Raw genomic sequence first — 14,232 nt, 5'->3', positions numbered from 1 at the left:
TCTGCCACATTGAGAGCACAGTGAATTGGTGCACTTTAAAGGCTGAATATTCCTCAATGCTTTTAAGTAAAGATGAAACCTCATTCAAAACAGTGAGCTTTTCAAGAAGCTTGCCTCAGATTCAAATCCTGCAGCCAATACCCTGATCAAAATAGGATCTCTGCATACATTCTGATTTTTCTAGCAGGTCCAAATTGTATTTTTTTCTGAATCTCAGCTGTGTTGTTAGAACTTAACTCTATTGTCAAGGAGAGCAAGATGGAAAATTAAAAATATGGATCCCTTTTTGATTATTTATCTTATAAAAGGTAATTGTGGAGGATCAGTGGGTGGATGTCCCTTATGTTTTCTTTTTTTTTTGATTGGGAGTTGATTTTGTTTGTTGATGGGGTTTTGCTAATTGTTAATTTTAGCAAAAGAAACCTTGTTGCAATACTAGTACTCAATTTCTGGCAAGGACTAGAGCTTTGTTATCTACTGTTTCTATGTAATTATAGATATAAAAAATCTCCACATCCAGTATTCGTCCAGAATTCTTCATCAGAATATTATATAAACATTCTTTTTATAATTATAAAGGAGGAATTAAAAGATTATGGTACTATAAGAATCAAAGCAGTCAGGCTTGTCATAATGTTTGAGAAAGCTTAAGCAGGTTGTCAATAAAATATTATTCACAATAGGTAGATGATAGAAACTATAGATGGTCAAGATTTTAGACCTATATAGGGCTGCAAGAGCTCACCTGCAAAATCTGTGGATTCACAGAGTTTAGAAATGCAGAAGGAATTTGGCAAATAAGTAAACAAACGTTAAAGTGCAGGAAAGTTCTGGCTGAAAGTCGTCTTAGGATGGAAATGTTTGCTCCTCTCCTCATTAAACTACCTTGTGTAGTGCTGCATTGTGAACACGTTTATATGTGAATACATGTGAACATTTGGAAATTTTGCCCTTCATAGCTTTGCTTGACATCTGTGATGATGATGATGATGATCCCCTTTGCCTGTCTAGTCTGAGTTCAGTCATCCAAGTACCAAGAAATGAGAGCTAAAATTCAAATTTGAAATTTATGTAAAATCCTTCCAAAAAAATCTAGCTGCAGTGGTTGTAAATTCATCTTATTCTTAGATGTATCAATTAAGCAGAATTTGACCTTTAAAAAAAAAGTATTAGAAACCTGCTTTATGGAGTTCTTACCAATCCTATAATAATTAAGTGATTCAAGTTTAAGTTTGTGTAGCCTTTGAAGTATCAAGAGTGTATTGTGGATTTCTTACATGGCTACACTGTTGATTCTAATGTCCTGATCAATAACTATGTCAAATTTACTTTGTCTCCATTTCACTTGGCTTGCCATGACTGGCGTGCACTCATATTTGTATGTATCGATGAAGGAAATAAATGTAGAGGGGAAAAAAAAGGCCTTTGGTGAGCCAATCAATCTCACAGGGAGACACACACATTTCATATCCAACAACAGGTAAAAATATGCAAATCTCTACAGACTCATTGGCTATTTGGTTAAGATAAATTGCAATCAATCTTTTTTAAAACTTTCTTATCAGTTTAGTTGCTGTCCACTGACTTTATCATAAGAAGAAACAATATAACCTGAGTTTTAGATTTTGGCCTTTATTTCCCCTTAAATATATTTTTAAAATTTAAGCATTTGGAACATAGGGGAAAAAAAATCTTTAATTTGCTTTTTTAATCAAATTTAGTATGAAAGGAGAGCACATATAAATAAAGTGGTATTTTTTGTTGGTTTTGCTTTCGGAAGTGACATTTATTTTACGTAGGAGCCATTTTGATCTTACTGAATAGTGAAACAAATGCTTTGCATTTTTGGCATCCATGAGTCCATTAACCGTGTTGGATCTTTTTTCTTTCCTGTCCCCCCCCCCACTCCCTTATCATTCTCTTTGTTTCGCTTTTTAGCCTCTGATACTTCCTCATCTTCTCTCTCAAGAACAGAGTCTCCTCTCCAACTGTTTGTATCTTCTCATCTTCCTCATCCTCATCCTAAACCAGATACCTTTGTCTGGCCCCATGCAGCCTCTCCATACTGTGACCAAGTTCCTGAGCCCTGTTCACCTACTCGCTGTAAATTGGCTTTCTATTCCTGATGAGTGTGTTTGTGCTGTATTTTTCTGATAATCTTCATAGCTGATAAACCATGTTTAAATAGATTATGTTTCAACAGTATCTGTGAAATCTGGCCTTTCAGCTGCTTTTCATTAAATACTGCATGGGTTTTAAGAGTTTCATCAGAGAAGACTGTTCTATTGATCCCAAAAGATGTAAAGTTACAGACACATTTAATACTCTGTTCTCATGAGTATTACAGAAAATTATAGGTGTTCAGTAAAAGAGATTATTGGTCAAGGCTGCTTTGTAGCATTTACTGATGTAAATTATTTCCAGTGCTGGCATCTTTTGCCTAACAAGACTGTCCCTGCCACAGAATCTCCTCTTATCTGGACAGTTTTTATTGATTTAATTTCAGAAAGCCTTTAACTAATTGCATCCAAAACATTCCCTGAAAATTCACATGAAGGAAACCATTGCCTAAATATCAGTGTGTATCATAATGCAGGTAGGGCATATTGGTACGATTTGGAAGAGGCATTAGAGCAGTGAAAATCAGCATTCTGCTGTTTCAAGTCAAAAGCCATTCTGTTGTTAATTGAAAAGATGCCAATTTAAACCAGCTGTAAGATCAATCCCCATGCTGTTCGAATACAAACTGTACAGCAATGCTGCCAGAGTAGTTCACGTGACAGGGTAAAATCAACAAAGCTTTTTAGCCATTTCTTTTTAACTCCTTTTAATTTCTGTTAAGTTGCCGTTCACTCCTACATAGCGCTGTTTTTGTCACTGAATTTACTATAATCTGATTTTAAGAAATTAATTTTGGTACCTATTCTTTAGACTGATTTCATGTCAAAGATATTAATTCCAACCAAAATGTAGCAAATAAATCTTTGCGTATTAAGCAAAAGTTCACTTGTTAAAATAGCTGACGTACATGTGTAAACCTGTAACTGGAAATTAAGGAAAGTCCTGCCTTCAGATGCCAGGAAATCTGTGTCCTACCGAAGTTGAAGTCTAACTTTCTCACTGGCTGCTTTTACAGGTTTGGGTGTCGTTGAGTTGAACTTCCTCAGACCTGTACTATAAAGAGTACATTCCAGTTAATTTTAAATTACTTGTTCTTGTTCTTTGTAAAGCTATAAGTTAATAAGAACCTACTCAAGAATGAAGGCGAACTGAAAGAATGATGAAGCCAAAGCACAGATTCCATTACGTGAAGCCCAAGTTTTGCATTTCCAAGCTACTGTGTCCTCAGGGAAAGGAGCTTCTACCATATGCATGAGAAGTAGCAGAACCATGAAAAAGAAAAAAAAAAAGATACTGGAGTCCTTTGTATAGTGTCAATAATTAATGAACGATAAAGCTGTCTGAGTAAGGAGCCATTTCCCTAGATGCCTATAGTATGTTAGTATAATTTAAGGGGCTGAAAATCTCATGTTCTATATCTTGCTCAATTCAATTTTTTTTTCTGGTGAAAGAAGCCAAGGGCATTTTGTATTACAGACTTGACTTCCAATTTCTGTTGAACAGAAACATGATTTTAGAGGTGTAGCATCTTATTTAATTTTTTCATCTTTTGAAAACCTGATTTACGGTTTGAAGATTATCAGAAATCTTTTTGCTTTCTTAGAATTTTTGGCTTATATATATATCTATATAACATTTTTTTTCTTCTTACTTTGGGTTTTAATTTGTGCTTTGATCTATCCAAAGGCAGTCCATCAGATGCTTACTTTCATGGGGTTTACTCCCTTTTTTCAGTTTGTAAGTAGTATTCACTGTGCAGCTATATTAATTTCTCAAGGACTAAAATCACCTTTTCCTCTACCACAAGATGTAGATGTTTTGTCCATCAGTAGTTCAAGCTTGATAGTGTGTAAAGCAAGGCTGATGCTCTTTGCCCATTCAGTCATCCTAAGGGCTGTAATCTTATGAGACCTGAATGCACTCAACTAACACTTGCATTTAATAATTAAAGAGGCCGTATTCATTTCTAGAGGACTGCAAATAAAGATATATTAGGCAGGTCTTGTGTAACATAATGGCCAACTGCCAGTACATTGTATTAGAGAAGATATTATGCCACTGCTGTTCCTAAAGAGGTACATTGATCCAGAATGCAGTATTGCAACTACTGTTGTGACTCATAATAAACTATTACTTTCTTTTGTGGTACAAGCTTTGCTTGTAAAATAAATGAAGAGTACGCTTTGAAATAATGAAATTATGAAAGCAAGCTAAATAAGAAAGAATGAGGAATATAGATCAATAAAAATAATTGCTGTTTTAACCAGGACATGAAATAATATTATTTTTCTCTAACCAGTTACCTTATAAAGCTGTGTTCATAGCATTCAATACTAAATTGTATTTTTTTTTCATTGTTTACCTTTCAATAGATTTTTATGGGGTAATACAGGACATCAATTTGGTGAAGGAGAGAAAAGTGAAAAGATAGATAAACCAACACGTTTGGCAGTGACTAAGCACAGAAAATCTTTTTCAAAGAGCTGAGAGGATGCTTTGTGAATGATGCTGTCCATACCTGACTGCTGTCATCTCCATGCATAGCTTTGCAGTAAAAGTTATGTTTGTAATTTGTGATTGTGAAAAGTATCTCAGACTCTCAATGAATTTTAAAGGAAAAAATTGAGAATTTTGGCTAAATCTGCCAATCTGTCTTATCAAATGCATCACTTCAGGGATGTATTAGTCCTGCAGAAGGTGCTGCCTCTTTGCATGATGTAATCGCTTTTCTTGGAGTTCTCTGTGTGTCTCACCACTAATATTCTTACTTCCAGCTCTTCGTGTGCATGCGAAGCGGAGTCATGGGGGTTTTCCTGTTTTCTCCGGCATAAGCATTGCAGTTAAAGCATTTTTTTCTTTATGTAAATGTTGAAATGTTAAAATGGGATGAATGTAAAACTGTTGAGTAATATTCTCTTTTATGGTATAAAAAGAAATCCTGCCATAGTGTTTTTGTGAGTTGATATGAACATGTTCCATGAAGGATGAGCAGCCATTCTATTACTCATTTTCAGAAGGAAATTTTGATGTACATAGCAAAGTGATTTTGTTTTTCTCCAAGCCTTTATGCCATCTAGGTCCTGATAGAGTCCATGTATTAGTTCATGTCCATTACACTGCATTGTGAAGAATTTATGTGGAAATGACAAAGGAAAGAACTGAAGAAGTCATAACAGGCTCATTTACATAGGATGTATGGTATTATAAATGGCATTTAATGGATGAGTTCATATGGCCTCTCCTGTAACATTTAAGAAAAGCCTGAAGAGAATAAACTGAATACTTTATTCACAAAAGTTTAACTGTAGGTGTGTCTTGGAAAAGAAAGGTTTCTGTGAGATGACTTCTTGGTTAAATTTTCTTTGTTCAAGGCTCTTGGTAGGTTTTCTATTTGAGATTGAATTGAAACACTGAATCTGCAACATAGGATGTTAGTATGATGAGTAGAAACTAGATTCTGGGCAAGTGCCATTATAGGAAACTTGAGTGGGAGGTTATACCTTTTCGGTTTAGGAACATTTTGTCATGGTTAAAACCTTCTGTCACTCTTTGCAATGTGCAATGTGATTGTGATTCCAGATGTTAATCAATTTAAGTAGTGAATTCTACATCTTGCAAAGATAGTCCCTGTTTCACATTTGGCCTTTTTAGTATAAACAAGCTTCAGAACAAGGCTAAACAAATGAAAGCGAGTAGCCAGGATCTATTTTGGTGATACATAAATTTTCCAGGCTTCATGATTTCTATTTCAAAATAAATACTCTTTGCTGCTTGTGGTATTTGGATGGATTTCTTTCTTGATATTTAAGTGTCATGCTATAACAGCAGGTATAAAAGTTGTCTGGGAAGAGCAAGGGTATTTTTTGTGTGAAAGATACAGTAAAATATTAAATGAGAAATTGCTGCAGCTCTGTTTGAGCATTTGAAGGAAGCTACAACAGAGTGAATTGTAATACTGAAAGTAGGATATGCTTGTGTTTGGCTGTGGGTACTGACCTCAGACCAAAGAAGGCAAAGTGCAGATAAGACTGAGATGAGAGAGAAGAGCTGGTGACAAAACCAACAGGGAACCTCCAAATAAAGTGGCTACATAGGATCTGTAAAGCCTCAAGCAGACTCTTAAGATCTACTCATTACCCTCAGTTTCTCACAAGCCACTTTGTATCTTTACCAGTTGTAGTTGAAATTACTGTGTATTTTAGAATTATCATGTGAATATAGAGAGCTGAACCTGTTAGGACATCCTGGATTAGGACAAGGGTTCAGATAAATTAGTTCTAATATGAAAATGCTTGAGTAAAATTTGAAGGAAAGTAGGAAAAAACTTTAGTACACACAGTCTTTAAATGATTTTTAGTTGTCTGCAAAATGAAAGTTTACAAAATGCGTTTTAACAGAAGGAGCCAGAAATGAGTCAGATGACAGCTAATTGTGACAATACTAAAGAAGTATTTAGGGGTTCATGGGTTAGAGTATTAGCATGAGTGCAATGTCCCTGAAAGATGCCTGATTGGCCATTGCTTTGTATATGTGTGTGTTTTCTTCAGAGAACTAATTGGTGCAATATATTATGAGGTACCTTTTTCCTAAAAGGAAAAATAAACAACTTGAACAATAGCACTTCAAAGAAAAATTTTAGAAATACTTTGAAATTTTTTTTTCTTCTTTTTTTGCCACTTTATACAAAGTCCAGGGTAGGAAGCACTCAGTTTTCAATCTGTTTAATTTTAATACAGATGGCACAGAAACTCATAAGAATCATACCACAGTATAGTTCTTTCTTTTAAATAAATTGATGTAAAAAAAGCTTTAATAATATATTTTCATATGTGCTTTATTGTTTAGTACTGAAGGCTTAAAATCCAACAGCACACTTTCTATATGAAATTACTTACGGCCTGGCTGGCAGCCAGAGTCCTTGCTTTAAATAATAGAAAATACAGGCCCTTTTTAATACTAAATTGCATACTTGCTTTTCCAAAGGAAGGGATTAGGTGATCTCCTTTATGGCAGTGAATTGCACCTTTTCTTTACAAACTGTTCTGGAGAGACAAGAACGCAGTTTCACTGTTAGTCCCTGGAAGGCTAACAAGTGCCAGGCTGCAGTGATGTGCATTTACAGAAATGGCTGTCAGACAATAAAAGGGTTACTCGTGACTATTGCTTATTTTTGGTACCCTTGCTAGTATTTTTCTTATCATGCACTCCATGTACTTCTTGCTTAGACTTCCCTTTTAAATTTCTTCAGAATTTAAGCTTTAAAATAAGATACACAAAATCTTTAGTGAATGTTCAGCTGTGCAGGCTGGACTTCAAGTTGTTTCATCAGCCAGTAAAAAGGAAAGCAAACTCTACTGCCAGACACTGTTTCAGATCTTCAGGGCAATTCCTTGTTCATAAAGACATGAATTGCTAATTATGTCCGGTGCTGCTTTTCCTTTGTTTCTGTCAGTTAAGGGAACTATGATGGACACTTTCAGACAAACTTCCTCTTCCTATTGATCTGTGTACTAGGAATTTCTGGTGCTTTCTGGTTTGCTGATTTATCTTGTCACATTTAAAAATATGTATTTTATGTGAGGGATCTCTTCTCATTAAAACTTTTAGAAGACCTGGGATATTGAGAGTGAAGGTTTTGTCTATTTCTTAACTTGTAATGATGAGGACAAGCTTTTGTGGTGCTGTTCAACTTGTACAGGATTCAATACTTTCTTTTGGAGTATCTGCCATTGTTGATCATTATGGATACGGTGATGGAATTAGACAATTTCTCATTTGATCCAGTATGGAATATTTTACTACCTTTATTTTTTAATCAGGCCTAATCAGTCTGAGATTTGGTAATTTGTAATTATAAAACAACTAGATATATGCTGAGGCTTAGATGACAAGAAGGAGTTTAGTTTAAAATATTCATGGTCTTGATTAAAAAAAAAAAAAGTCATGACTAAATATGCTGGAAGTAGTTGACTATCCAAAGCACAGTTCCCATTAGATATTCTCTAGTCATAGAAGCTTTTTAAATTCCAGTACTTTGAAAACGGTATTATTTGCCAATGAGATTCTAATCTGACTTGGAAATTATCCATTTTATGAGAATTATCCTTAGTATGCTCTGGGAATGTTTTTTATGCAAGGGACTTTTCTGCCACAGGGCACTTTAACTCAGCCTTCTTGATGAGGCACATTTTACATTCAGTGCAGTTTAACGGTGTGATAGTGTATGTCATGATCGCTGTGTGTATTTTAGTTCTCTTTTTTTGTTCTCTTATTAGCTGTAAAATAATCCTCTAATTGCACTCTGTGGAAAGACATAGCTAATACTAACACTGAAGCAAATGCAGCAACCTGAAGACTACAGTGTATGATACCGTCACAAACCTTTTTTGGGTTATACATTGCCAGAAAAGAGGGGTCAAGTTTAATAGAGAGTATTCATAGTAGCAACCCAAAAAAGTGTCAGGTACAGTTACCAAAGTTTAGTGTGTTTTTTATATAGACTTTCAGACCGGTATAAAAGCTTTCATAAGAAAATTAATCTGGCATTTGAAAAAAAATCTCCAAAATGGTGAATGTAAATTAAATCTTGAGTTTGGGGTAAAGCCTCTTATGAAAAGGGTTGCGATTAAATGTTTTATGCAATGTATATGGCCTTCATTCTTTCTGTGGTGGTAACTTCTTTTTATTACTTCTACAGGTTCTGTCCATGCTACATCAATAGCAGCTTCCAGAGTGGAGCAGGCATTGTCTGAGGTTGCTTCTTCTCTGCAAAGCAGTGCCCCTAAACAAGGTCCCTTGCATCCTTGGATGACTCTGGCTCAAATATGGCTTCATGCAGGTATTGTGATAATAAAATTTATTTTTCTATACCCTCTCCTTTCTTGCTAGCCTATGGACTAGCCAAAATCTGTTTGTTTCATTCGGAATATGTAACCACTTATCAGATTATATTTTTTCCGTGTGTATGGCACTGAAACAAGCCAAGAGATAACAAGCACACTGGAGTCGCTCTGTGTGTAAGATCATTTATGAAAGATAAGGCAGTAGTTTTAGAATGTAGCTGTTACCAGTGGAGTCATGTCTTCTGTAGAACAAATGCAGCACTCTCTCCCTGATCCCTGAAGAATTTAGTTGCTGAAGTACCTAGAGTACCTTAGTACTTGGAAATCTAGGTGTCCTTGCAGAATCATAGAATATTCTGATTTGGAAGACACCCACAAGGATCATAAAGTCCAACTCTTAGGTGAATGATCCATAAGGGGGTGGAACCTGGGACCTTGGCATTACTAGCACTGTTCTGCAACCAAGTGAGCTAATCCGAGGTCACTGATTCCATTGAATGGAAAAAGATGTTAGTAAGATTCTTGAATAGAGTTCCTGCAACTACAGAAGTTTATAATAGAAAATAAATAACTTTGCATATGCAGGGAAAGAAACAGTAGTAGTACTATTGAGCAACCTGTCCCTTGCAGCTGTGATAATAAGCTTGAATTCAGTTCTTTTCCTTCTGGTTTCATTAATGTAAAAGACTCAGGATTGTTTGTCTAAATGTGGAGTCATCTTGAGTGGATTTAGTATTGTTATGATGCTTCAAGCCTCAAGCTAAATGCAATATCACAAGTGGCTGTTACATAATATTTTAACCAGAAAATGGTGATCCAGTGTTTTTTTACACAGCTTAAAATGTGTAACATGCAATTGTTTTTATTGGTAGCTGGATCAGAAAGATGTAATTCAGAAATCAGCCAGCAATTGTTATGTTTTGTTCTGCTTTTAGAGCATTTTTCAGTGACATAATTTTATTTCTCTTTAGTGTTTACATTCAACAAAACAGTGCTTTATTTCATAGCATTTTAATTTACCTATTTACATTTACAGTTTTATGGTGTGAAAGTCATTGCAGGGCAATGGCTCCCAGCTATTAGTGGTTTAGAGGAAAAGCCCAGAAGATTAGAAAGAAAGAGCAATTACAGTGATTAATAATAGTGATCTCATTTGGGCTACTCAAAAGCAACACAGATTAGAATAGTGCAAGGTCCAACAGGGTTTAGTGCTCTGCATTGTGGCATCATTGCTTTTAAATATTTATAAGCTGTCACAGATGACCATCTACAGTAACTATTAGCATCTATAATGCTGGTAATTTCTCAGCCTTCTGTGGCAGCTTGTTCCACTACTTATTTGCTGTTTGGTGGGGGTGTTCTAAAAATTTTTTTGGGTCATGTGCTGTTGCTGATTATTCAATTCATGCAAGTGACTGCTACTGTTTTGCCCACAAAGGAGGAGTCTGGACACTCTTTGCTGATTCCTTTTTACTTCACAACTTTGTCAGATTTGCATGCATATTGGTGGTCTGCTGCTACAGTCTGCTGCACAGGCCACTGTCCACTCTTAAAAATATCTTTAAAATATTCTGACATGGGCAGAACTCATGGGCTTGCCACTGTAGGGAGAAAATTCATGCAGCCAAAGCTCAGCTGGAGTTGAAGCTGCCAGAAATATGGGGGACAATAAAGAGTTTTTCATGTATTAACAGCAGTAAGCAGTATAAAAATAACATCAGCCCATTACAGGATGAGGCAGAGGTGTTTAACACATTCTTTGCCTCTGTCTTCAACATGGATGATGGACCAAGGGGGTCTCAGGGCCCTGAGCTGGAGGACCATGACTGGGAGAATTATCAACTCCCAGTCAACCCTGAAATTGTGCAGGATCTACTGCTCCAGCTGGATCCCTGCAAATCTATGGGGCCTAATGAGATTCACCCAAGAATCCTCAAAGAGCTGGCTGATGTCATCACACCACCTCTTTTGATGATTTTTGAGTGGTCTTGGGAATCTGGAGTGGTCCCACCTGACTGGAAGCTGGTAAACATTGTCCTGATTTTCAAGAAGGGCAAGAAGGAGGACCCTGAGAACTACAGGCCTGTCAGTCTCACTTCAGTGCCTGGTAAAGTTATGGACAAGATTACTCAGGGAGGTATTGAAAAACACCTGAAAGACAATGCAGTCCTGGTCACAGCCAGCATGGCTCCATGAAGGGAAAATTCTGCTTATCAAACCTGATTTCCTTTTATGACAAGGTAACCCACCCAGTTGATCAAGGGAAACCAGTAGATGTAATTGTTTTGGATTTCATAAAGCTTTCAATACCGTCTCTCACAGCATCCTCCTGGACAAAATGTCCAGCCCCCACCTGGATAAACACATCATGGGATGGGTGAGCAACTGGCTCACGGGTCAGGCACAAAGGATTACAGTGAATGGGGTGACATCAGACTGAGGACCTGTCACTAGTGGGGTTCTACAGGGCTCTATGCTTGGCCCCGTGTTCTTCAACATCTTCATAAATGACCTGGACACAGGTCTGGAAGGGATACTGAGCAAGTTTGCAGATGATACAAAACCGCGAGGAGCTGTTGGCTCCCTTGAGGGCAGGGAGGCTCTGCAGAGAGACCTTGACAAATCAGAGGACTGGGAAATCACCAACCATAAGAAATTCAACAGGGGAAAGTACTGGATTCTGCACCTGGAATGGGGCAATCTTGGATGTATGGACGGACTGGGGAAGGGGAGGCTGGAAAGCAGTGCTGTGGAAAGGGACCTGGGGGTCCTCTCAAGTTGAACATGAATCATCAGTGCCCTGGCAGCCAGGAGGGCCAAATGTGTCCTGGCGGGCATCAGGCACAGCATTGCCAGCCAGGCAAGGGAGGGGATTGTCCCACTCTGCTCTGCACTGGGGTGACCTCACCTTGAATAATGTGTGCAGTTTTGGGTGCCACAATATAAAAAAAAAAAATATTAAGCTAGTAGATAGCATGTAGAGGAGGGCAATGAAGATGGTGAAGTGCTTTGAGGGGAAGCCGTATGAGGAGCAGCTGAGGTCATTTGATCAGTTCAGCATGGAGAAGAGAAGACTGAGGGGAGACCCCATTGCAGTCTACAACTTGCTCTGAGGGGAAGAGGGGTAAAAAGTGTGACTGGATCTGCAATTTCATGTTAGTTCTTCATGTGGATGAGACTTTTTCCATCAAATAACATTTCAGTATTTTCTAAAAATAAACTGCATTAATCAATACATCTACATAGACATATTATTTATATTTGGTAGAATGTGTTCTGTGAAATCACCAAGTCAACTGAGGAGCAAAATAATGCTCCTCCAGTGTTCTCTCACCAATATGAGCTGGTCTTACAGGAAGAAAAGAATTTACTCCTGCAACCATGTAAAAATAGCTTAATAAAATAAAAATGGAGAAGGACCTTTAAACTACTAAACCTTTAAACTCAAAGTCCATGTTTTGTTAGTCATTGTTATAAATTGATATTTATGAAAATAATTATGAATATTCATAGCAGGTATCATCTGTAAATCATAATGTATACACTCTACTATACTGAATTTGACTAGTTAGAGATACTTTTAAAGCTGTTGGCTGCAATTTTTTCATAAGCAAGCTCCTTTAAAGGCACTCAAATATCAGTCTGATTCAGATTTTTATGCATAATCCGAAATCCACTGCTGTAGTGTGAGTTCCTGATGTGAGAGCCTTTAAACCAAGATGGGTGGCCTATATCATACAGTGAGAAGCATGTCTCCAGCAGTTTGCTGTTTTGATGCAGCAGCTTGATTTAAACCTTAATCTACAAAACTCTTGTACAGTGTGACACAAGAGAATGCAGTCATACAATTACCTTGAGAATCTATTTTTATTTGGTCTGTAAAGGAAAAGATTATCCAACCCAGAATTTTAATAGCTTTTTCTTGCATTTAGTATCTCTTTGTTCCTCTCTTCTCCCACTCTTTCAGCAAGAGATTAGGATGAACCAGCAAGGTAGTGAAATAGCAATGTTGAAGAGTGTTAGAGTATCCTAAGAGCTACTGAAGGCAAATACTTCTATTGTTAGTTGTTAATTACTCACTGAATGAAACTTTTTTCCCCTATAGTCAATCTGATTTACATAAGTGTGTGTCAGGCTACTCAACTGAATTAAAGAGTACTGGAATACTCACATGCTCGTGTCTTAAAAATAAAACTAAAATGAAAAAATCCAAGACTTAGGATAAAAATAGCAAACTATAAAGAGTATTCTGGGGTTTAAAACAGCCATTTAGAAATTGTAACTCCTCATACACTTTGAAAACCAACTTTCCTGAAAGAATAATTAATTTAAAATAATTTAGGTAATAATTTGTCTTTTAAGACGCAAAATTTTTTTAGGAAAATAGCCTTATTTAAAGTGAAATTATTTGCAAATACAGCACATGTGACAACACCTAGTCATGGTATGATGAAGCAAGAATCATTAATTGGTCCTGACATTTCTTCCACAGCTGAAGTCTACATAGGAATTGGGAAGCCTGCTGAGGCCACAGCATGTACCCAGGAAGCAGCTAATCTCTTTCCGATGTCACATTATGTTCTCTACATGAGAGGTCAGGTGGCTGAACTTCGTGGAAATATTGATGAAGCCAAACGCTGGTATGAGGAGGCCTTATCTATTAGTCCTACCCATGTGAAAAGCATGCAGAGGCTGGTAAGTCTTGAGCCCATGTTCATAAGCAGCATCATCTCAACTGGGGAAGTCTTGGCTTGGTGTACATAACCCATAGCTTGTGAGTTTGGGATCTATATTCTTATTACAAAATGCTTTGGAAACAGTCTTTCCTGGCATTTATTCAGTCTTCTGTGTGTTGGGACATAAAAAGGATTTGCCAGCCATAAGACTATTTCAATCCTAACAGAGACTATAGAAGAAGTAATTTGCATCTGCCTAATATTCAGTGCCATTGGGAAATGAAGGTGGCTTATGGTAAGAGAAGAGTTGGATACTGTAGTTGGATATAGTACAGGAAAGACCAGTCACTTTGGTGTTCCAAAGTAAAAGTTGAATTTGTAAAATCATAGAATATTCTAAGTTGGAAGGGACTTACAAGGATCATCAAGTTCAACTCCTGGCCCTGCACAGGACACCCCTTAGAGTCACACCATGTGTCCGAGAGCATTGTCCAGATACTTCTTGAGCTCTGTCAGGCTTGGTGCTGTGACCACTTCCCTGGGGAGCCTATTCCAGTGCCTAACCACCCTCTGGGTTTTCCTAATATCCAACC

General features: G+C 37.0%; 1 protein-coding gene across 4 annotated transcripts in view; it reads left to right on the top strand.

The window, feature by feature from the left end:
• Positions 1–14,232, top strand: part of TTC7B (tetratricopeptide repeat domain 7B) — a 129,564-nt gene that overhangs the window by 89,362 nt on the left and 25,970 nt on the right. For 3 of the 4 annotated variants that reach the window (XM_082284521.1, XM_082284519.1, XM_082284522.1), the window contains 3 exons: positions 1,939–2,103; positions 8,819–8,959; positions 13,456–13,658. In XM_082284521.1, coding sequence (XP_082140647.1) covers positions 1,939–2,103; positions 8,819–8,959; positions 13,456–13,658 — 509 coding nt within the window. The remainder of the gene's footprint in view (positions 1–1,938; positions 2,104–8,818; positions 8,960–13,455; positions 13,659–14,232) is intronic. The other variant, XM_082284520.1, reaches the window with a different exon arrangement.

The sequence above is a fragment of the Coloeus monedula genome (genome assembly GCF_965178545.1).
Source record: "Coloeus monedula genome assembly, chromosome: 6".
NCBI classification, from domain to species: domain Eukaryota; kingdom Metazoa; phylum Chordata; class Aves; order Passeriformes; family Corvidae; genus Coloeus; species Coloeus monedula.
This window is presented reverse-complemented; position numbering and strand designations above follow the sequence as displayed.